This window comes from Salmo salar, chromosome 26 (genome assembly GCF_965601325.2).
Source record: "Salmo salar chromosome 26, fSalSal1, whole genome shotgun sequence".
Taxonomy (NCBI): domain Eukaryota; kingdom Metazoa; phylum Chordata; class Actinopteri; order Salmoniformes; family Salmonidae; genus Salmo; species Salmo salar.
The window spans coordinates 24,956,462-24,982,194 of record NC_138316.1 but is presented as its reverse complement, the minus strand read 5'-3'; the positions used below and the strand labels follow the sequence as shown (position 1 = coordinate 24,982,194).

Genomic DNA, 25,733 nt, shown 5'->3' with positions numbered 1-25,733 from the left:
GTCATTCTCCATCCCCTACACACATCTGTTTTTTCCCTTCCATTCCTCAGTTGGCATTTTGTTGTCAGGTTTGTGACAGTGGAGCTCTCCAGTGCTGAAACAGATCATTATGCTATCTCCATCACACAGAGACTTTTCTGACATGCGTTGGTTGTACATGCAGGTTTTTGTCTTCCATCCCATCTTCTGTAACATGCTACCACATGGTCATTTCCTTGGCATGAATAATGCAAAGATGTAGGAAGCACTTGCCTTTTATAGGTTTTGAATGCTTTTCAGATGTTATGTTAGAAAACCCTTTTCATTTTCTAATCGTCTGTTGCATCCTCTCCTTTTAATTGTGTGGTGCATTTTTATGTGATTTTATTTATAAGTCAGGATCATCTCTCACACTGAAAAACATCCCCTAACCCATATTCCCCGCTGTGTCTCATTCTGAAAAATGAATGATTCTAACGCTGAACCAATGTCCTTGAATCCTCTTATGAGAATATAGTACGAAATATTCATATTCATTCTCACTTTTACCTTTCCTCTTGAAAAACATTTCATTTCTATGTTCTCTTCTATCCTGTAAACATCTCCTTTGATGCTACTCTAGATTCAGGGCTGCACTACAAACACTGGCATATCCTTTGAAGACTGCATTAACTGACATTCTGAAAACAGTACGAGAGACAGTATTGTGTGCAACAATATTATTAATGGAAAACTAAGTACAGAGGTCAGTTCTTTGAGCAGAGAGAGGAGAGCACCTGTCCATTTGTCTGCGTGCGTGTGTGTGTGCATGTGTTTGTTTGTATGCTTGTGTTTGTGCTTGTGTAGGCAGGTCTTGTACAGTCTGATCTGAGAGGAAGCCAGGTGAAGCAGAGTGCGTGTGTCTTCAGCCCTCTAACCATTATCGTGCCACGCCCCAGAGACTTTCCCTCGGCTTCATACCTGTGACGCGCATCTCATATCTCACACAGACGAGGGGGTGCCAACACCTACCAGCTGGGGTGATGCAATTCAGCAACACGTGCCAATCCCCTCCACTCTCTATCACGTTGCCAGAGCCAGAGGCGGGTTCTCACCCAGCCAATCCAGGCCTCTCCCCTGCCAAATACGCATCCTGCCTTACTATGATCATTCATGTAACACTGTGAAAAAGTCCCGTGGCTTTTCATGACTGAAGATGGCTGGGGAGAGGACATGCGATATGAGAGTGGAATCATATTTCTCGTCCAGGGATGCTAGAGGAAACCCGGGACATTACACTAATAAGATTCTACATTCTATTGTTCCAGTCTGGAATCCAAACGACAGAGTTCATTCAATAAAAAATCAGTCGGTAGCTTCGTGTGTTATTGCACCAATGTAATGAAACCTCCAAATGATAGATGAGATCTGTAGCAGTGGTCTATTGGAGAAGGGGTTGGGCTGTGTGGGTTGTACTGTTCATTGCGCTTTACAACCAACAGTTCATTTATTCATTCATTCAGTGTTTTATGCACAGAGATGCTGAAATGCACGATTGGTGTGCTTCACATTATCGTCTCTGGAGGTGTTGTGTCCCCGGACAATGATTTCAGTAGCTCCTCCGTGTATCATGGAGGCTGTATGTGGAGAACAGGGTGTTATTTATAAAGCCCAGAGGGTCTCATGGGCCCCAGTGCTGCCCCAGTCATCAAAGAGTGATTTTGACATCCCATAGCCTCCCCTCATGGTCCCCCGTGGTCCCTATATCACCTGCCCCCCACCCACAGATGAGCAGTCATCTTTAAACCACTGAGCATATGGACATACACTCTCTAATGCAGCTACACCCTCTGATATGCACTAACACCACACACACACTTGCATAATGCATACATGTAAATACACACACCACGTACACACACACACACACACACACACATTCACATAGACACTTCTATTTTGCTTTCTTGCCTTAATAATGGGTTGATGGTCACACAGAGGGTTATGGGTCAGTTCCCCTGTTTGCTATGAGATGAGAACCGTGACCGTTCTGGCTGGTTGGCTGGGAGAAAATATAATTTAAGAGGCTGGTGACACATTTATCGAGCCTGTCAAATTAACGAAAGCAATGGGCTGAGCCAGGACATGGCTCATGGTGTAATTGCAGGGTGTCTGTGTCTACACGCTCCCTCCCCCTTGATTGTTTATCCTCTGTTGATCCAGAAGGTGCCATCAATCAGCAAAGGAGCTCCGCCCCCATGACTTCTGCAAACATCCTGCTGTTTAGCAGAGAAACCAGGAAATACGACGTCACTAGTGTAGAAAAAACTCTCTAGTCCTGTCCCTGTGTACTGGTACCTTTCATCGGGTGTTAAATGCTATTGAGCATCAGCTGAAGATATATTTGATTTAAAGGTGGCAGTTTGGTTTTCTCCAGGGCACCAGTCAACACTTGACAATGTGACAGAACTAGGTATTGACAGCTGTCGAACTGTAGGGCAATTTCTTTTTTCTTTTTTTCTTCTTTTTTTTCTTACCCCCTTTTTCTCCCCAATTTTGAGCTTGTCTCATCGCTGCAACTCCCCAACGGGCTTGGGAGGTGAAAGTCGAGTCATGCGCCTTCCGAAACATGACCCTGCCTGTTTAACACCTGCCTGTTTAACCCGGAAGCCAGCCGCACCAATGTGTCAGAGGAAACACCGTTCAACTGACGACTGAGGTCAGCCTGCAGGCGTCTGGCCTGCCACAAGGAGTCACAAGAGCGCAATGAGCCAAGTAAAGCACCCAGGCCAAACCCTCCCCTAACCTGGACAACGCTGGGCCAATTGAACGCCGCCCTATGGGACTCCCGATCACAGCTGATTGTGATATAGGCTGGGATTGAAACTGGGTCTGTAGTGACGCCTCTGGCATTGCGATGCAGGGCCTTAGACCGCTGCTCCACTCGGGAGGCCCAGGCCTATTCTATTTGGAATTAGTTTATCTACTAAATGGAAACAAAGCCAGGACAATAGCAGAATGCTAACACATAGTTTTACCATTGTAAGGTTTAGGGGAAGGGACATATAATGAATTAATCACAGTTAATAAAGTTGAATTGGGAATTAGTCATCTCTTCAGTTGTAAATTAGTTGGCGAGTAGAAGGTAGCTAATTCAATTGGCATGACAGGGTGACAGGATTCTCTGTTAATGCACAGACACATGCTGAGACACAGGGAAGTCTAACAGAGACTGTAACCTTTCAGTTTCTGCCAATATTTATTTGAATTGAAGGTCATCTTTTTACTGACTGTTGGTATCAATTAGCAGTGAATGCAAGAGGAGAAGCCCTCAACAATTCATCTGTGCCTTCTAAGCAACCACTCTTAGCAATCATGCTGGTCTTTACAGCAACCATTTAACAATCACTCAATCTATCGATTTAACAATCTGTAAAAAATATATAAACCCGGTGTACCAGTTTAGTGCTGAATGTTGCGAACATGAGGAAATATTTCCTGGGCCTGTTTCATAAAGAGTGTTGTGGGTCTCCCACCATGAGGGGGACTTCAGTCCCAAGGGTCTCTCTGAATCGAGCAATTCTTCCAAATAGCCCTATAAGTGCTGCTCCTCCCTCCCATCTCCATTAAGAGGTTAGAACAGTCAATAGGTTCGGCTGAGCACGAGGGGCTGGTCCATTGATTTCACTACAAGTCAAAGAAGGAGAATAGAGAGGGAGGAAGGGTCCTTTGGTGGAGAGGGGTCACCATGTCCTGTAAGCTTAGTGCAAGATGGACTCTGGTCGTGCTCAGACATCATGCAAGGTATACCATAAAGCAAATTCTCTGGGAGAGAGGGTGCTCTGGAGCAAGCTTGTAACTCTGAAGGACCATTGTACCAATGTTAGTAGTCAGACACATTAGGCACTTTTCCCTTGGAATCCTAAATACAGCAATTGGACTTAAAGCCAGGCTTCTTCATCTGCCTATACAGACTTCACTGATTGAGTTGTACGATTATGGATGTGTTCATACAAATACAGACAAAAGTTATGTTTTGTTCATTCGTTTTTTATAAAAATGGATATATAGAGCATTTTATTTTGACATCAACAAATCTCTCCATTGACACAGCAAAATAAGCCATAGAATCACACTGTAACTTCACTCAGAGGCACAAAACAGGAAGAAGGTACCGTTACTTCATGTTATACATCTACCATTTCTGTAAATGTTAGATCACCTTTACAGACAATCTTCACGTCATTGAATATTGCAACAATGGAAGGGGTACAGGTAGTTAGAGACAGATGGTTGAGGGGGCAATAGGGGTCCAGCCACTGACAGAACACACATCAATCAAACCAACAGGGTTTAGAGAGAGAGAGAAAACAGAACAATAGCACACCCTCCAAAACGACCACTGGAAACTGTACAGAACAACAACGGATGCGCAGACACCAACAGGAGTGGAACCATAGAGATATGGAGAAGGACATCATCCATGTCACAGGAATGGCCCAGGGTATCATTCTCTTCTGGTGAGCAGTCCCCTCTCAAACTCCTTGCATTATCAGCATGTCAAAGAGCTGTGTGGAGGACTCTAACTACATAGGTTTTATATTTTTACAAGTACTTGTGTTTGTTTTTTTCTATATTTGATATCACAAAAAACACGACTTGAAACGTAAAAGTAACGCTCTAGTTACATATGCTAGTGTTTTACATTTTTCAATGGTTGACAACAACTGTTACCATGGATTTATTGCTTTGTACACTGAGTATGGTTAGCGCCACCTCGAGAGGCCTTCACTACAATGTCCAGCAATTCCCTTAGTATATAGCCCTCCTGTTCAAACCCAGCTTGACACGTTACCTTTGGTTAATTGTGCAAAGAAATGGACACATTAGTAACAGTTTGAGAGACAAAATACATTTTGTGAAAGAAATAAAATGTAAGAACATTCAGACTACGGCTTTGTTCCATGCATAAATACATTTCCATAAATACATTGTGAAGTGTTGACTTTAGGTCTCCACAGACAGACAGTGAAAAGCAGGTTTAGGTCCCTGACACACTACTGAAACCAATGATGTATATAAACCCTGGATTGCTGATGCTATCTACTGGCCAAAGAGTGGCTTTGAAGCCACCGGTCAGCCATATTGGCACTTCCCAGTAGGAGCAGTCCTCCATTGGAATGAATGGAATTCTATAGTATTCCAATTAAATGTTTATAGGCCAAAATTACATGTATTTAAGTTTTTTTTTGTAATGGGGACAGTAACTTATACTTTTAAGGAAAACATTTTACATGTATTTTTTGGAATGTTTAGCTCACATAATATAATTTAAAAGTATGCATTAAAGTTTCTGTAATAGAATAAACGCGGCAAAAACAAATGTAGGCATTAATAAATGCATTTTTATAGCTTCCAAAATATTTATTTACAATGTGGGGGAGTGCCAAGATCGAGGAGCGGAGGCTTCTAAACAACGCCCCTGTCAGTCATCTAGTGTATATATAAATCATTGACTGGAACCCAGTATCTCTACACTGGTCATTCCCACTCTATACACACTGGCTAAATCATGTCTTGCTGCTCTTTTGATTGTCTACCTACTCTTTTAGGAATGGTAAACGTTCAATGTGACATACATTACATAGGCAGTAACAGCTATACTGTCATGTTTTTTTATTCAGTAATGCTCTAATGTTTTTACAAGTAGATGTAATATGAATCTCACTCACCAACTTGGCTAATTGTCCTCCTGGACTGGTAAGGTATAGTTTTCTTTAACAACATTGTCTATCTGGGTCACTATCCCAGTCTAAAAATGTTTCCTTTTCATTAGCAAAACATATCTCCTGCTGACTGTACAGTCTGTACAGTAGATATACTGATTGGCTACTTCTGGATCGGCTGGCTGGTCTTTCTCTGCATTGCACAGGCCCTTCATAGTGCCCGGGCAGCATTTCTTTATATTGTCCATGTGCTCTTATACATCATAGTTATATTTCTTTAGTCACCTCAGACAAACATTACCTTTAAACAACAACAAATCTCATTGAAATGCCTTGAAATGACTTGAATTGACCAGACAATAAAACTGACATAATGATCATAATAATTACATAACTGAGTTATGAATGTTCGTAAATGTGAATGTTCGTTCCAAACGTACACTTTTAACAACAGATGTAACATTGTTATAGGCATGAAATCGAGAGCCTGGGACTATAAGGTTCTATCTGCAAGAAGATGATTCTGAGATAATTGGCTTCAAAGTTCAGAACCCTCATTGGTTTGAATGGTGTCAGCTATTTTTATCTAGTATTCTTTTGAACTTAACAACTTGAATTGGGGTATATTGGTAGAGAACATTGAACAGAACAAGGCTATGTCACTAACTCCATTTTGGGAAAAAAATGCAGATAGAACCTTATAGACCCAAGCTCTCAAAATGGCACAGTAAACACGTGAGCAACGCTTCGTCATTCTTTTCTTTCATGCATCACTTTTACATCAGCTGGCAAAAGTGTTATGTCGTTCTTCAAAACATTATTGTATTTTTATGCCTTTTTGTGTTAAAGACACAGTTTTACAAACCAATAATAATAACAAAAGAAAATGATATTGTGCATTAAACGGACACACTACTTTCAGTGCATTCAGAAGAGATACTGTACAACCTAAGACATACAGTCTCATTCCTGGTTAAGTCCCCTTTTTACAGTGACATGTTTCTTTTACACTGCAATGGCTGGCTCATGAGGAGTTGTAATAAGAACCAGTTAGGCATGATGATCCAGGAAGCCAATTAAATCTTGTCTGATCGTACATAACAGGCTTCTCCAGAATGAAGAAGCTCAGATTGATGAGGTGGAAATGGTTCACACTTACACACAATTGCACTCCAAATAAATATATCTATAATTTATATGCATATTACGTTTACAAATAGATCTGCCAATTTGATATGTGTTACATCTCTATAGTAATTTTTTTATTTGCACAATAAAATCATCTTCTGAACTAATTTTATATTTTGAAATAATTATTTGAATTTGTGCAAACATACAACAATGGATTGTTATCTTTTTTGTTTGGTTTTTGACTTGTTTCGTCTAAACTGGTAAACACTACAAAATAAGTCTACCGTTTGATGGTCATTGTGTCTGCTGTCTCTAGGAGTAGTCCTGGTCCTGCCTGTAGCCATACGGCCCTCCCTCTGCCTCTTCCTGGACAAACTCCTCTTTCTTATCCCAGCTATCAGCCCAGCCCCCGTTCTGCGTAGTGGCACCATACGTTTTGGCCGGACCGCCGCCCAGGGCACCATAACTCTGGGTGATGTCGCCCGTCTCCTCTGCCAGCTCATCCTCATCGATGAAGCCACACTTCTCATCGCTGGTCAGCTCTGGGTCGGCCCACGGCTGCTTCTCTCCAGAGGCAAAGATGCCATAGAAGATGACTCCCCCGTAGTGAACCAGAGCAGCGATGAGGAACACCCACTGCCACTCTTCTCGAGTCTTCATGTGGACAGATGGAAAATAAAGTGCTTTATACAAAGTCACAGAGAATTGTAGTTCTATCCGATAATGAATCTACGTTTAACCATAATGTTTTATGGACGTTCCAAGGTAACAGAATGTCTTACCTTGTTTTTTGTCATGGCACCTACGATCAATGGGCATACCATGCCAGACAGGGTGCCCACACCGTTGGATATGCCCATAAGGATACTGGCATAGCGTGGAGCAATGTCTAAGTGATTGACGTTGAATCCTGATGGAAAGAACGTTCAGAATGAAATACAAGGTTTTCAGTGTGAAGCTACTCTCTATAAGACAGATCTCTAAGACAACAATTGATTAGAATTTGATTAAATAAAATCAAGTGGATATAGTTCTTGTGGTTTAACTGATTTCACTATAACTTAGACCTCGTTTCAATCAGATCGAGTGTAAACCCGGGATGGCCGACATCTGCATAACAACTGTTGTTGGAGGTGTAACTGCGTTATGAACTGACAAATAAGTGAGTGGCTGCTGTTGTGTCACAAACCACTCCCTTCCTTAGTATCCCCACTGCGGTACAAGTTCAAAACGCTGATAGAACTTGTAGGCTAATGCATTATTTAATGTTCATTTGGATGGGGGGGATTCATAGCCTATCAGACAATAAAACATCACACATTCGAGTGTTTGAACTTGTAAAGCGGCTGCATGAACTTCTAATTATAAAGTCGGATTATGAAGTTTGTTGGTTTTGTACTTGCATCCAATGGCAGTGTCCGCGATAAGCTGACGCAAGGAGCCGCTTGTTGATTTGACAGCTCTAACGCAGTTCCACCTCAGACACCGTCAAAACAACCGCTATGTGGGTGTCGGCTAGCGCGGATCTGATAGGCTCTAGCCCTTACGGTCTCTAGAGCTTTCGCTCATTCTTAGTAGGTAATACAAACCACCATTAGTAATGACCTTTTTTCTTTAATCAAGAACACATCTCCCTTAATGGAGTACTAGTATGTGAATGTATCAAAACTACTGAAATATCCCAAACATAATATAAATGTAATGGAAATTAAATTGCGATGAAAACAAAGCACCACGCAGCCATCTTGTTGCAAAGGGAGTAGCTAGCCAGTGAATCTCCTCCCCCACACTGAGTGTCCTCTGTAGCTGCACACAGCCAGCCTGTATGGCAGCTCCTCTGGGACTTGTGCTGAATTATTAAATACTCCAGGAGAAAGCCCAAGAAAAATGAGTAGTAGTAAAACCAAGGTCTGCCTTGCAGCCACAAGCACCAGCTGGAATAGATGTTTGAGAAATGTGAGAAATCAACCCTGTTCCCTTTGTAGCTGAATATTGCTAATTGCAAGTCCCTTTTAGACCACATCGGTGGCTGTGGAACGATAAATAGGGAAGTTAGCTTTTCATCATTAATCTTGTTCTGGAGGCAGCTCTGCAGAGTGATCACTATCTGGCAAGGCCACAAAGTCATAAAATCTGATTTTAAACCTAACCCTAGCCACACTGCTAACCCTAATGCCTAACCTTAAATTAAGACCAGAAATGCTACGCTTTGTTTTCTTGAATTTGGACAATATAGCCAATTAAAATTTTTCAGCTGGCCCATCTATAGGAAATCACTCAGTTCTGCTTCCATGGCAAGATTCATGACAATAAACATCAACCTGCAATAAATAGTGGCCATTCTAGACAGAATCTATGGTGTAGTTGGTAGATTTGTTCTCTGTCTACAAATAGTAAAGGAGGAGTCTCCTACAGACAGCTGTGATCTATACTGGCAGACTCTCTGATACCAGGTGTTTAACAGACACTGACCTGATATGGCAAATCCACTGAAGCCCACAGCAAGGACCAGGAAGGAAATAGCCACCCCTTTGGTGTGGGAAAATCCCACTACTAGCAGCAGCGTAGCCTCCATGCCAAACCCTGCAGAGACAGACAGTCACACACATGCTATAGTAACCCAGGGGCTATGGGCCATCACATTTGCAATTTAATTACAGTCCCAAACAGAATTGCTTTGCTACAGTCATTGTATCACTATCATACAGATAGTGTAAAAGCAGTACGATTCTATCAAACACATTTGATATAATTGTGCATGGTGTGCCGAAGGGGCTCTCTCACCTCCACAGTTCATGATCTTCCTGACTGTAGTGGTAGACAGGATGTTCCTGCTGCGTAGGTAGTCAGCCAACTGCCCTCCGATGGGCACAATGATTGTCATCACCAAGTGGGGCAGGGCAGACACCATGCCAACCTGAGGACAGGAACAGTTGCAATCAACATCAACATAGAGGTATTAAAAGGTATTAAAGTCAGTTAGAGCCTAGCACAACATTTTCACACATCCCTCACCTAGGCCTTGAGTACCATACCCCAGCAACACTGTTTGGCTAGGCTGGTGCCCTATCCTGGGAACGCTCCACTGGTCTCACCTTGCTTATCTCAAACCCAAACACCTCCTCAAAGTAGGCCGGCTGACTGATAAGCAGTAGGTAGAAGGTCCAGCTTCTGCAGAAGTTGGCCACGATGATTGCATAGACAGGCATGGAGGTGAAGAACTTTTTCCAAGGGGTCTTAAATTTCTACAATGGAGCAAAAGGGAGGAAAATACATGAGTTACCGGTGAAAGGGTAGCAGCGGTGAGAAAGAGAGAAACACATACATGCAGCCTATAGAGAGTGCCTGTCCGCACATTCTGCAAGATTTATTGTATATTTGAAACAATTTAAAAGTAGGTTAAATGCTACAGCCCACACTTCTATGTAAAAGATGAATTGTTCAATATTTAGTTTATTGTTAGATTATTGGGTTTCTATGTCCTGCCTTCCTATAGGCTCTGAGATTAAATAGGCTATGATGTTACACTCCTATCACATAGTAATACTGTAGCTACCCATACTCTCAAATATTTGACATAAGCTACCAGTCTATTTACTGTGTTGGCAGAATCTTTTAATCTTTTGAAGTAAATTATGCTGTAGCTGGCAAAAGAACAGTCAGTTTCTGAAAGAGAAAACAATGGCAAATTGTTGTTGACCTGTCAGCAGAAAGTTTGAATTCAACAATGTTTTGCATCGAATTTTCCCCAAACCTATTTATGATGGTCTACCCGTGAATTCTGAAACATTGTCTACCCTAAAAATAAAAACATCTATTACAGTACATCAGCCTGGCCTCAGAGCCATACGGAATATACTTTACGTATTTCTGAGCACCTCCAAGACCTACTAATCATCATACCTACTAATGGTCTAGTTACTTTGGACATAAGCGAAAGTAGGGAGGTTGGTCGGGGAGGAATGGTGGGCCAAAAGAGTTCAGAACAGTTTGTGCATACAGTTGAAGTCAGAAGTTTACATCCACTTAGGTTGGAGTCATTAAAACTCGTTTTTCAACCACTCCACAAATTTCTTGTTAACAAACTATAGTTTTGGCAAGTCGGTTAGGACATCTACTTTGTGCATAACACAAGTAATTTTCACAACAATTGTTTACAGACAGATTATTTCACTTATAATTCACTGTATCACAATTCCAGTGGATCAGAAGTTTACATACACTAAGTTGACTGTGCCTTTAAACAGCTTGGAAAAATCCAGAAAATGATGTCATGGCTTTAGAAGCTTCTGATAGGGTAATTGACATCATTTGAGGCAATTGGAGGTGTACCTGTGGATGTATTTCAAGGCCTACCTTCAAACTCAGTGCCTCTTTGCTTGACATCATGGGAAAATCAAAAGAAATCAGCCAAGACCTCAGAAAAAAATGGTTCATCAGAATATTGTACGACTGCTATTCCAAAATGGTTCATCCTTGGACGCAATTTCCAAACGCCTGAAGGTACCACGTTCATCTGTACAAACAATAGTATGCAAGTATAAACACCATGGGAACACACAGCCGTCATACCACTCAGGAAGGAGACGCGTTCTGTCTCCTAGAGATGAACATATTTTGGTGCGAAAAGTGCAAATCAATCCCAAAACAACAGCAAAGGACCTTGTGAAGATGCTGGAGGAAACAGGTACAAAAGTATCTCTATCCACAGTAAAACAAGTCTTAAATTGACATAACCTGAAAGGCCGCTCAGCAAGGAAGAAGCCACTGCTCCAAAACCGACATAAAAAAAGCCAGACTACAGTTTGCAACTGCACATGGGGACAAAGATCATACTTTTTAGAGAAATGTCCTCTGGTCTGATGAAACAAAAATTGAACTGTTTGGCCATAATGACCATCATTGTGTTTGGAGGAAAAATGGGAACGCTTGCAAGCCGAAGAACACCATCCCAACCGTGAAGCACGGGGGTGGCAGCATCGGGGGTGGCACGGGGGTGGCAGCACGGGGGTGGCAGCATCAAAGCACGGGTGTGCTTTGTTGCAGTAGGGACTGGTGCACTTCACAAAATAGATGGCATCATGAGGAACACAATTATGTGGATATATTGAAGCAACATCTCATGACATCGGTCAGGAAGTTAAAGCTTGGTCGCAAATGGGTCTTCCAAATGGACAATGACCCCAAGCATACTTACAAAGTTGTGGCAAAATGGCTGAAGGACAACAAAGTCAAGGTATTGGAGTGGCCATCACAAAGCCCTGACCTCAATCCAATAGAACATTTGTGGGCAGAACTGAAAAAGCATGTGCGAGCAAGGAGGTCTACAAACCTGACTCAGTTACAACAGCTCTGTCAGGAGGAATGGGCCAAAATTCACCCAACTTATTGTGGGAAGCTTGTGGAAGGCTACCCGAAACATTTGACCCATGTTCCACAATTTAAAAGCAATGCTACCAAATACTAATTGAGTGTATGTAAACTTCTGACCCACTGGGAATGTGATGAAAGAAATAAATGCTGAAATAAATCATTCTCTCTACTATTATTCTGACATTTCACATTTTTTAAATAAAGTGGTGATCCTAACTGACCTAAAACAGGGAATTTTTTACTAGGATTAAATGTCAGGAATTGTGAAAAACTGAGTTTAAATGTATTTGGCTAAGGTGTATGTAAACTTCCAACTTCAACTGTATATTATGATGACATTTTGTGACTTCTTTCTTCGTTGTGGACTGGCAAGGTTTTTTTCGGCTATTCAGGCACACAAAACATTTTCTCCAGGCAAGCCAAAGTTGGAAGCCGAAGTGCCTGTTGTCATTCAACGAGAGACGACTCGTCCTCATGCAAAAAATGTCAACACTAAACATCCTAGTCAGATGCAAAATTGCACAGCTATGAAAATAAATGACAGATTTCTTGAGTTATTTTAGATTAATTCTGATTATTTTGAGGACGCGTATACTGGCTATGGCATCTCCAAATGGACAAATATTACTATTGATGCCTTTTCTCATTTTTCAATTGAAGGACTTTTAAAGTAGTATGTGAGCAAACTCGTTCGGTTAGCCTAGCCGAGCTTGGAAGCATGCTGATGCCTTAATCCGCGACAGACTAGCAACCCAAAAGTTGCATGTTCATGTCGCGTCAAGTACAACTCTTGTATTTTAGCTAACCCTTCTCCTAACCCTTATTCTAAACTTAACCCAATCCACCTAACCTGCTACATAAATTCACATAAACTTTGTCATTTTAGTTCTCCTAACTTTTTGACGTTAGTTCCCCTAACCGCCAACATATTTTCTCTCTATAATTCTCCTTTGTTGTTATTGTGCAACAAACAACCTTGTCTCAGATCAAGACGTACAATACTATGCTTCATCCAAGATATATAATAAGTTACGTCATCCAATTTGTATGCTATTTTACAACTGGGTAAAATGTATGATACTATACATCCTATAATTCATAGAATATTGCATGACCGCTATTCCATTCATATTGTAGCCTAAACTCCTGAGACCCAGCAATTCATTTTTGTCCTTTTTAGTGGACATCAGTTCTTGGTCCGTATCTCTAAGGCCATACAAGCCACTGTATTAAGTCTTGTTGTCGCTTTGAGAGGACATTATGGGCTTTTCAATGATATCACATGTGGGGGTGTGATCTTGACAACTTTATATTCCTGGTTCTTAAAAAAAATGGCTGCCATTCAAAATATGGACATTTTATGGTAATTATAAAAGAAGTGTGTGTAATTATTAATGATCATTTTTGTGAGTTTGATATTCAAATTGTTTCTAGTATGTGGATTTCGCAGGAATAGTTAAGTGAGTTGTCAGGACTTGTAATATTTTTTTCACATTAAATAAGAGCTAAATAAGAGTTTATAAAAAATGTGCTCTGTAGTGGACACCCACATGCCGCATCTATGTTTTTCATCTATTGTACCCATTGACTGTAATGTCAATTTTGTAATATTTACATCCTAATGACCGATACAGAGGACAATTTTGCACATACAATAAAATATAAATAACCATATTTTTTGACTCCAAATTTTTTTTTTCCGGGTCACAGGAGGCTAACATAACATACCATACTAAATAGAGTGTCAGAGTGTCAGAGATTGCCCTGAGACTACGTTGTGTACTTACAGTAGCCAACATAAGCCTACTTCAATGTAAAAGATTGACTGTTTACCTGTTAAATTCGACTATATATTATAGACCGTGCTGCTTATGGGATTGCAAAACATGAAATATATATAGCCTATCTATTTACTAGGCTACAAGGTCCACTTAAATGAGAGATACGCATTGTAAGAATATGAAGCCGTCACGGCTAGAAATGGTGAGGAATTTATTCTGCTACGGTTATGAAAATAAAAAAAACAGGAAAAGAGTCATATGTCTATATGTTAGATAAAAACAATTAAACACATAGATTTTCCATCCACTAGCAGAGATGTGCATCCTCATGGTCTAAAGTTTACGGATAGGTTAGCACATTGTCTAAAGTTTACGGATAGGTTAGCACATGGTCTAAAGTTTACGGATAGGTTAGCACATGGTCTAAAGTTTACGGATATTTTAGCACATTGTCTAAAGTTTACGGATAGGTTAGCACATTGTCTAAAGTTTACGGATAGGTTAGCATATTGTCTAAAGTTTACGGATAGGTTAGCACATTGTCTAAAGTTTACGGATAGGTTAGCACATTGTCTAAAGTTTACGGATAGGTTAGCACATTGTCACAAGTTATATTTTTATAAATGTCAACTTTTTTTGGCACATGCACATTTTGTGGTATATTTTGGACGTACTCGCAGTTTATGCATGAGGCCTCAGAGGAGCAGAGATCAAAACAAGCCTGAATAGAAAGTGGGGCATAGCATCATCTCCCAATTTAATATCATAGGAATCGATTTGAGGAGAAGTGGACTTTGAAGACTTTGAGAACTCTGGCCTAATATCACTCAGAAAATGTAATGGCCTACTAAAAAACTTTGTCAAACTTTCACACAGATTTGGATTATTTCACTGAAACAGAGAAGCAGGGCATGAGGTTAGTTGAGTGAAAGTTGTTTGAAACCCTTCAAACAACTTTTATTCAACCAACCTCAAGCCCTGTCCCTCACCTCAGCAGGGCCCATGAGCTTGGCACTCTCCCCGATGCTCTCCTCTATGTAGACTCGTTCCTCCTGGGTGATGGTAGGGTGCACAGCAGGACTTTCATACGACACAAGGATCCAGAACATATACCAGAAGATCCCAAAGCACCCTGCACAATGATATTGGGATTGTTACACAGGATAAATAAAATATGGGTGGTGGATTGTGTATCTATTTTAGTCATTAGGGAGCCAAGCAGCAAAGCTACAGAAACCCTATTGTAAATGTGTTTTAATTGTGTCATTGTTGTATGTGAACACGTGAAAAGCTTAGATTGGCCTATACGATAACATCAAATTCATAAAAGGCAGTCTGATCTTTCAGAAATCCCCCATAGACTAAACCCCAGACAGAAAGGCCAAATTCATCTAGTCCAGGGAGAGATGGAAAATTATTGGAGAACAGTCCCACAGAAACAATTGGAAGAAATCAATGGTCTGGAGGTCTGAAAACATCAGCAACCAGCTTTAAAATGTCCTGAAGATTATGTACTATGCGCAACATATTTTCAAACAGGTTGTTGGTTAGAATGTCAATAAATTATTTTAAAAACTAATTTGATAGCTATACAAAAAGAATAGAAGTTGAAAACTCTATATATGCTCCCAACAATTGAGTGGGTGAACTTAACCAACGTTTTGGTCTTCTTCAGAATGGGTGTGCATCAGCTCATGCTTTTTACATTTGGAAGCTATAACATCGCCATGGAACTCTATCTTACCATAGAGATAGAACACAGAGGACCAGCCTGAGTACTGCACCAGGATCCCTGCTAGAGGCATGGCTATGACAGCACCAGCATAGGAACCTGTAAGAGGAAATGGTAGAGAGGGGGAAGAGAAGAAAAAGGAAATCTAAATAGACAAAGGAAGTACAACTACTGTACCTCTTGCTTCACTACCACAGTGTGACAGATAAGACACTATTGAAAATAATATTTACCACAGAAGGAGGTGGTGGCCAGGCGACTCCTCTCCAGAGGTGGAGCCCACTTACTCCAGATCCCATGGCAGGCTGGGTAGGTCACTCCCTGGGTAGGTCACACACACCACAGAACCATGAGCAACTAAGAGTAGGTAACTGGTTTAAAGTAAATCATACTGCTGCTATTATTATTCAATTCTAATGAATAAGATGGCCAGAAAATTAAGATCATCCTGCTCCTTATGGCAATAGCAATGGATTCTAGCAACACTGGTTAACATTTAGTATTTAACATTTTATTAGGATCCCCATTAGCTACTGCTAAAGCAGCAGCTACTCTTCCTGGAGTCCACACAAAACATAAAACATGACATAATACATGTACACAAGTACATCACAAGACAGACCTACATACATTGTAAATAAGTCTACATGCTTTCATACATTTATGCCTTCATAATCATGTGATTCATAGACTACTGAATGCAGGTGAAACACACGACAATGGAAATACAATAACAAGGAGGTGTGTGGCAAATAGGCTGACACTTTTCACTAAATTCCCCTGACGTGAATAAAGCTAGCTTGTTTCTATAGTTACCGCCCTTAATAATTGATATCCGAGTGTGCAAAGCTTTCATCAAGGCAAAGGGTGGCTACTTTGAAGAATCTAAAATCTAAAATAAATGTTGATTTGTTCAACACTTTTGATGTTACTACATTATTCCATATGTGTTATTTCATAATTTTGATGTCTTCACTATTATTTTGCAATGTAGAAAATAGTACAAATAAAGAAATAGCCATGAATGAGTAGGTGTGTCCCAACTTTTGACTGGTACTGTATGTTTCATTTGTCACATATACCTGATAGGTGCAGTTTTACAGGGTCATCCAGTAGTACGGCGTCCCTGGAGCAAATTAGGGTTAAGTGCCTGACTCAAGGGCACATTGACACCTTGTCAGCTCGGGTATTTGAACCAGCGACCAATCAGTAACTGGCCCAAAACTCTAACCGATAGGCTACCTTTCCTGGGGTAACATGTAATCTCTTAAACTTCTAGGCATTTTGTTACAATCACCACCCCTATGGGTTTCATTAGTTAAATGAAACATTTATGAACATGAAATAACCACCCACTGGGCACAGACGTCAATTCAACGTTGATTCAACCAGTGTGTGCCCAGTGGGCAGGCCTTGAATCTTGAGCCTTGTTACAGTCTATCGCCCTTAACGGGTTCGCTGAGATATAGTGTAACGTGTTACAGTACCACCCGCTATTGGATTCATTTGGTAAAATGCAACATTCATTTGTCATCTTAACGTTGTCTTCTAATCTTTCTTCACATGTCCTTCAAATACTTCACCCATTTTGGCCCAACTGATTAATATATATAAAAAATAAAAATAAAAAAACATGAAATGCACACAACCATTTTAAAGACTAAATGTAGGAAACTGTGTTATTCAAATAGATGGTTTCAAACAGATTGTCACAGAATAATGGGAGAAATTGTAAACATAAGACACACTGATAATAGATTTGCCTGCACTGAGCTGACAATCACAAGAGATGATACTACTAGTTATGAGCTGCCATGGTTGTAGATCAAATATGATCACAAACAAAAACCAACATACTCTCTTCATTGCCTTGTTGATTAACATTAATAAGAGACGCAGTGCTCTGAGCTAACTGATGAGCCTCTCATAACACTGACAATGCTGCTGCCATTAAATGTTCATTAGCTGCTAATTGGAACAGAGTGTGCTATTTGAAAATGCAATCTGCATGGACATGCTAGGAGGAGATTTATCCTAGCTATCCACTGGACTGATCTGAGATCACTATATATGAATCACTTTTAGGTCCTCCTGTAAGCTCATGGAATGTATACCACGCCCAACTTAATTCATGTCGCGCTATTTACTGAATATACTCAAAACACTGAAGCCTTTCCTTACAGAGACAAAAACAAGACATAACCAGATTAGCCTTTGTCACATGATGGCTCATTCAAATCAAGGACCCATTGGGCACAGACGTCAATTCAATGTCTATTATACGTTGGTTCAATGTCATTTCATTGAAATGACGTTGAAACAACGTTGATTCAACCAGTGTGTGCCCAGATGGGAGCTACTGGCCCAGTCTCACCTCAGCCATCAATGCCAAACACATAAATGTGCTGTTGTTATTGAATTACACCATTCATTATCACAAGACATTCATTTGAACCCTATTTCTATCACTCACAGCCAACACAGCCTATAGACAATTATTTTAAGAGAATTATTGCACTGAAAGTAGTTAGTGATGAGTCAGGCCTGTGAGAATAAATATACATTTCCATTCTCTGCAAGATAATGGACAATAAAGTATTATTCTAAAATTCCATCAATGGTGTTCAAAATGATTCTCAATGGTTGTCTCTGCTGCCAGGATGGTGTATCTGTTTCAGTGGTGTAAAGAACATAAGTAAAAATACTTTAAAGTACTACTTAAGTCCTTTTTTGGGGTATCTGTGCTTTACTTTACTATTTATATTTTTGACAACTTTTACTTTTACTTATCTACTTTCAGTTTTACTTGAGTCGTTTTAAATTAAGGTATCTTTAGTTTTACTCAAGTATGACATTTGAGTACTTTTTCCACATCTGATCGGTTTAGCTGGATGTGTTTTATTATGAGACTGTGAATGTAGCCTGCCCTTCAGTATCAACATGGCATCATGTTTTACTGTACAAGGCAGCCGCTGCCAACATCTCTGTTTCACTATGTCTACTGGACAGTGGATTCATGAGCTGCTGATATATCAGCACATTGTCTTTGGGAATATGATTCTGGCTAGACAAGCATTTTCCTAACTGTGGTGTTACTACCAGAGAGCAGAGCAGATATGTTTCATCAGGTTTATTGGTTTATTTGGCTCCCTATTAGCTTTTGCCGAAGCAGCAGCTATTCTTCCTGGGGCCCATACAAAAACATAAAACATGTCAAATAACAACCCACTGGGCACACACTGGTTGAATCAACGTTGTTTCCACATCATTATTTCAATGAAATTACGCTGAACCAACGTGGAATCGATGTTAATTTGCCATCTGTGCCCAGTGGGAAAACAGTGATACACTGATAGACAAGAACAGTTACACAAATGTAAAATACAAAGATATACAAACAATACAACTACAGAATAATGTGTGTGATGATTGTATGTGTTAGAGTGTGATTGTGTGTGTGTGTGTGTGTGTGTGTGTGTGTGTGTGTGTGTGTGTGTGTGTGTGTGTGTGTGTGTGTGTGTGTGTGTGTGTGTGTGTGTGTGTGTGTGTGTGTGTGTGTGTGTGTGTGTGTGTGTGTGTGTGTGTGTGTGTGTTTAAGGTCATTTTGCTGTTTGATTGAGTAATTGGAGATGGAAGGGAGTTCCAAGCGATCATGGCTCTGTATAATACTGTGCTTTGTTGTCATTTCGTTTGGACTTGGGGACTGTGAAGAGACCCCTGGTGGCATGTCTTGTGGGGTATGCATGGGTGTCTGAGCTGAATGTTATTTGATTATGCAGACAATCTGGAATATTCATCACGGTAATATTTTTCATAAAAACTAGAAGACAAGCAGTTAATCTTTCATCAACCATCAACCAGGAAAGACTGACATGTGCAGTTAAGGGCAACGCGTGCTGCTCTGTTTTGAGCAAGCTGCAGCTTTTCTAGGTCTTTCTTTGCTGCACCTGACCATATTACCGGACAGTAATCAAGATGGGACAAGACCAGAACAACTACAGTTCATTTTTGTGTGAAAAACGCAGAACATATTTTTAGAACAGACAGGGAAGAGGACTCTCCCACAACAAATACCCAGCTGCAGATCAATACAACAGTCTCACATTTCCCAGGGTGCATTCTGGCTGTTGTACTGCCTCTATTCCATTGCCTCTGACATACTGTAGCCTAATCATAATTGAAATGCCACAAAGGAAAACTGGCTATTTTCAAAAACTCCGCTATTGACAGGATAGGCCTATGCAATCTCAATTAAAATGTGCATATAAAAAAATAGCTCTTCAGAAATTTGACTTTTTAATTAAAAGGTCCTTACCTCCACCAGCCCTTGCAATATCCTCACAAAGATGACCAGTCCATAATGCGTCCGTGCCGCGGAGGGGATTAACATATTGAGCGTCGAGGTAAGGAAAATGGCTAGACCGAAAACCCTAAATGAAACAGAAATATATACATTTACACATATCGTATGTCGTAGGCCTATAAATCATTTTGATAAACAATGTATCCAGTAGGCCTAGTGATTTATTTAAGCTGTATTTATGTATTGGCCAATGTATTCTTCAAAGGCCTAGGCCTCTCATTGACTTGATGTTTAATTTATTAATCTCTGATTTTTTTATGGCCATCCCGGCTAAATTCAGCAGGGACCCATCGAACATATCACATTCCACACTCATTTACTATATATATAATTTTCTTGCATAATTCAAATATTTAAGACTTGGATTTTTTTTATGTCAAGCATTGGCTAGTGCACCGTTAACTTTTCAATTTACGTTTGATAGCAATAATTAAATTGGAGAAAGAAATTAAAGCGTGATGACAGGGAGTGCCGACAGCAGACGACATTGGTTTGAGCGCAGCTGAGCCAGTGGAGGCAATCGCTAATGAATAACACGAAACATGGTATTTTTAACATTTTTGTCACGTCTTGTACACACCCGGAGACCCCGCCCCTCCCACCCGCACGCGGGGGGCAACTCTAATCCGATTGAGGCAACTCTCTGGCACGAGACAGGTTGATTCGATTACATCTCAATGTCAATCAAGAATTCATATAGACAATAAACATGTTATACATTAAACTAGATTATACAAATGCAATACATCGTATATATTTAAATAGCCCGCTCAACAAATAGTAATATTGTATATACTCAACCAAATTGATCGTTTTTCTTCATGTATATTCAGGGTATAAATTGCGATCACCAAATTATTATGGGTACTACTATGATGAACAGTGGTCCAAAGACCCACTAAATATAAAGTAATTAAACCTAGATTTCCTATTATAATATCCTATATTTAATGCTGCTCAGGCCTCATGTAGGCTAGGCCTAAACCTTATTTATAAGCCATGTTTAGTGTGCACAGTGCATATAAGCGTGAGTAAGCCTTCGGCGACGAGGACCGGGCTGGTCGCCATGCCCCCAGAATGCAGCAAATTAGACACGGCTCCCCCCGGGGACCTCATTAACAGGTGGCAGAAAGCCCTGTGGACCGGAGCGACACCGTCAAATCTCAATAGCACTGCCAGCGTCGGCGGCTGAGTCGCTCCCTCCCAAATGAATTCCCCATTAATGGCCTTCTCCATTGCAGTCAGTGTCACACTGGTTACTATGCATACTGTCTGCTAAACCTTGGGTCACAATACAGGCCTGCAAATCCTCCCTCTCATTTACAATAACGGCCGAATTGTCGTAAAGTTTTGAAACGTCCAAGTAAACCCTTGTGGGATGCCATTGTGTCTGCAACATTTTCAGACCATAACAATGTTGATTCTGTTAGAAAATTGTTATCACCAAATTTACTCTGACGGGAAAAGGTGTGATAATAACACGTTGAAAACCGATAATATATCCAGGCCACAGTAGCCAACATCCACGTCATCAACACAGTTGCTCGGATCTAACATATTGGGTACATCTCTTCATGACTAAAAGAAATCAGACCTATTTTCATTTTTTTCTTGAGGGTCGTTCATTTCATAGTGATGCATTTTAGTAACCAATTGAATAATAACGAATAAATCCCATTTGGGACTGTGAGAAGGAATGCGAATTTTAGTTAAAAAAATGTAATGAATGTAGGCATACCTGTTAGCTGCCAGTCTCGAGCATATGTACCCTCCCGGGATCTGCGTCACTATATAGCCCCAGAAAAACGAACCATGGATCATACCGACTGTCTCTGGGTCCCAGTTGAACTTTGCTTTCTTTCCAGTGAAATAAAAACAAAGACAATAAAACAAACCATAAAAAATCGATGAAACATCATAATAAATCCTCTTCACATGTATCATTTCATTATAATTCAGTACAATAATTCACAAAAACTATAATACCGTATAATAACCTTAATAACCAAAGCATAAGGCTCTCATATCATAACAGTAAATAAGGATATAGTGAGTAGCAGAAATGTGAGCTATAATCATTACTATCATATACGGTACACAATTCCGATGTGTAGGATACACAGGCTAAATGCTGTGGTATTATGGGATACGATAGTTTATGGTTGTGGCATACCTATTATGGCTGCACTGAAAAAGAATGGAGCAAAATGAATCTCGCTATAAAACCAATACATGAAGGGAAATGTTCTGTATCTGCCTTTGCTTATTTTTTATTTCCAATAGAAGGCCAGGTCAAGTGTGAGAAGATTAGGAGACCTCCAACATCTGGACTATTTATAGGGACGACAAATTAGGGAGGGCGGTGACACGATGTTGACGTCAGTAAAGTGTGCACCACACACACCTCTGTGATGATGATCTTCCCATCTTTGTGAATAGTGCTGTTGTTCACCATTCCCACTATGGCCACGCCCAGGTTGCATCGGATGCCGAAGGAGATACAGAAGCCTAGACCGCTCATGATGGCGATGATGTATCGGCGGGGCAGCCCAAAACACGTGCAGTCGCACAGCGGTGCTTTCTTCTCCTGGGCCTCAGAGGGCCTGCCATCCTCTGTTAGTTCGATAACTTCACCAGTTCCCTGTCGCTTCTCCATCACCCTTCAAACAGACAGATAAAAAGTCATCCAATTTCCTCGGTTAATCAGCCTCAAATTAATAGATTAGCCTACGTTTGATATTTGAATGTTATGAAAAATAAAGGCATTTTAGTGTAGGAGAAATCCAGGCCTGTAATTTAAGTTAAATGATAGACCTACATGCCTATATATTATAGCCTGCAGCCTTCAAAATATGGCCTGCGTCATGTCCAATAATAGTCTTTAAAATGTAGAAGTTTTTGAAAATACGAAGAAGACGGATTTATATTTTAAAACCATCTTCTTTGGATAGCGTACTGAAACATCATTTTATTAGGTTATCTAGGTCTACATTACAGAAATATGCCTATTCATTCCGTTGTTTTATGAGGATAGTGTATTCGCCCCAACGACTGGGGGCGCTATTTGATGAATGACAACCAACATGATTCAGAACATGATAACTAACATGATCCAGAAAATGTTTTTGTTTTTTTCATTAAACGAAAAGTCTACTTTGCAAGGTAATTGAACAACTATTAATAGAAAATAGCGATGTATGTTAGCGGCACCAGGTTCAATTTAATCGAATGCCAAAAAAAGCATCGTACATTGGAGCAAGAAGCGAATGAAGATGCGTCCACCGCATTGCAGCAACCGCTCACTTTCACCCTCATTTGCATTCACGGATTGGGCAGTTGCTCATCTCTCCAGGCAAACATTCACGCTGCGGTTTCAAATGCATTTATGACCATATGCACAATTAATTCGTTTGCCAAAAATAAGACCAAATAAAGCTTAGCCTACAGTTACAATATTAGGCCTATACCTAAAAAAATATATGTGAAATCGACATAAGGAAAAAATGATAAGAACTCTATCTTATTCACAACGGCACTGTAACAATGAATATATAATATAATATCTAATTAAGCACTCCTGTTTAGACTATACATTTGGAATATCAAAACTACTGCACATAATGTGTAATTTACATTAACTACATTAAGGTGATCATTTCGTTATGCCCAACGAAAAATACATATTTTTAACGCAATAACATGTAACTGTTATTTCATTCAGCCTAAGTTTAAAGTGGGATTTGGAATCCAAATAGGCCCATCGAAGGATGCAACAATGAATCGAAAAAAAATTCTAACCAAAACGAAATATATTAATTTAGAGCTTCAACAATACATTTATTGACAGTATGCTGCAACTACAAGCATCAGAATATATGTCTGAATGAAGCCCTTGCCACTTAGCAAGACAAATCAGTTAGACGTTTAGACTAGTAATAAATCGATACCCCTATCATAAATAATGAAATAGATACCCTCCCAAAACTACAGGAGGTTTTCAGTAAAATATTTAAAATATTACAGGGACGCGGTCACAAGCCAGTTGCAAACGAAGATAACACTATGTCGATGTTTTATCTAATCGCATACATACTAGGCTAGTTCACGGCAAATGCTTTTCATAGCTATCTGTTTAATGCGTGAATGTATTAGTGACTTTTTCCACATGCATCAAGGTCCTTCCTGTGTTTTCACGAGCTTATACAGAATTGCATAATTTCCCCACTACGTCTATTAGAGGCGTGACCATGACTGCAAGCTGTTTGAGATAAAAGTAACACACTTCTCTGCATAGGATAGGAACGTACAGTAGTCTACTACCATTACACCACACCATTACACCACCATATTGTAGGCCTATCACTTGAAAATACAGAAATCATAACCAGCCCTATGTTTAAACATGGGCTAGCCTGCATATAAAACTGAATTTCAACACCTACTTGTACATCTGCCCCAGGGTCTTCGCCCCAAATTCCTTTATTCCCTCTTTGGCTCTCATCTTGACGGACTCCATATCCAAATTTAATGTTTTTCTCAAAAATGTCTATTGTTTAAGCTTCATGTTACGGTACAATGTGACCGAACACCGGCAGAGCAAGCGATGTATATGATTATTTGATAAGAAAAGCAGACAAGATCTGTAGCCTATCACGCGTCGATCGCTGTAAAACGCCTACATATGAGAGAAATCAGATGAGCTCTGATTCCCCATTCCCCATATAAACTAATCGTTCGCCTCACGTACAAGTGCATGCAATGCCATCGTGATGAAAATGTACAGATAATTCCTAAAGCGAACGAAAGAGAAAAACGTTAGAAGCGTCTACGGTGATAACCATATCATTTAAAACAAAAAACAATCAGTAAAAGCGGGAACTAGCGGTGTGTGGAGTTGCTTCTATAAACCACAGAGCTGGGCTTGCGCGTCTCATGTGGAGACCGCCAGTTTTTCTGACGTCGCGAGAACCTCTGGCTGTTCAGCACCAAGGTCAGCGACAGCCTCGTGCACACTATCTGCGCGTGGTGCACGCCGCATCCCCATAAGTGATCACCAGAGCGATTCTCAATATAGCCTACTGTCCTGAAAGCTATTGTTGTTACACTGTAATCGACTGATTTAGGGAGTGGTTCAGCCTGAAATAAGAAAGGATGGTTTGATTGCATTTGGAAATCAGAACCTTATAAAGTGTGAGGGCTATGCATGGTGACATACAAACGCAAGTCATTTTTAGTTTTACAACCTTTCCCAATATTTGTTTTTATATCAGGCATGAAGTCTACATGTAGCCTACATAAAATACTGTCTTAGTCTCCCGAGGGCGGTGCTATGGAAACCAGATGAGGGCTGGATTCCCTTCGTATGAGCTCTCGTGAAAACAGGAATCCATCAATAATTTAGGCATCCCCCATACACTTTCACCCACCTCTCTCTCGCTTGCTCTCTCTCTCTCTCGCTCACACACACACACACACACACACACACACACACACACACACACACACACACACACACACACACACACACACACACACACACACACACACACACACACACACACACACACACACACACACCACTGTAACTCTAACATCAAAGGGTAAAAGGGTATAATATGGAGGCTACCCCATGCATATTCATTGAAACAATGTTGCAAATAATAAATGAT

At 40.3% G+C, this 25,733-nt stretch overlaps 1 protein-coding gene across 1 annotated transcript; it reads right to left on the bottom strand.

The window, feature by feature from the left end:
- Window positions 1-3,987: 3,987 nt before the first annotated feature.
- LOC106587477 (vesicular glutamate transporter 2.1) lies at window positions 3,988-25,084 on the bottom strand. Its single transcript, XM_014175894.3, has 12 exons — window positions 24,507-25,084; window positions 22,469-22,724; window positions 21,803-21,921; window positions 20,017-20,131; window positions 15,935-16,022; window positions 15,714-15,800; window positions 14,959-15,101; window positions 9,911-10,060; window positions 9,600-9,732; window positions 9,288-9,398; window positions 7,598-7,725; window positions 3,988-7,469 (listed from the first exon to the last, which is right to left on the bottom strand). Exons 1-12 carry the CDS (start codon window positions 24,578-24,580, stop codon window positions 7,128-7,130), a joined length of 1,746 nt encoding a protein of 581 aa, XP_014031369.1. The 5' UTR covers window positions 24,581-25,084; the 3' UTR covers window positions 3,988-7,127.
- Between the last annotated feature and the right edge of the window lie 649 nt (window positions 25,085-25,733).

What these genes read in the sequence shown, in the direction of transcription:
- LOC106587477 (XM_014175894.3), bottom strand. Translation starts at nt 24,580, where the DNA reads ATGGAGTCCGTCAAGATGAGAGCCAAAGAGGGAATAAAGGAATTTGGG. An exon ending in GGCCACCACCTCCTTCTGTG is followed by an intron (nt 15,801 to 15,934) that starts GTAAATATTATT and finishes TTCCTCTTACAG; the next exon opens with GTTCCTATGCTGGTGCTGTC. An exon ending in GAAGATCATGAACTGTGGAG is followed by an intron (nt 9,399 to 9,599) that starts GTGAGAGAGCCC and finishes CTGTCTCTGCAG; the next exon opens with GGTTTGGCATGGAGGCTACG.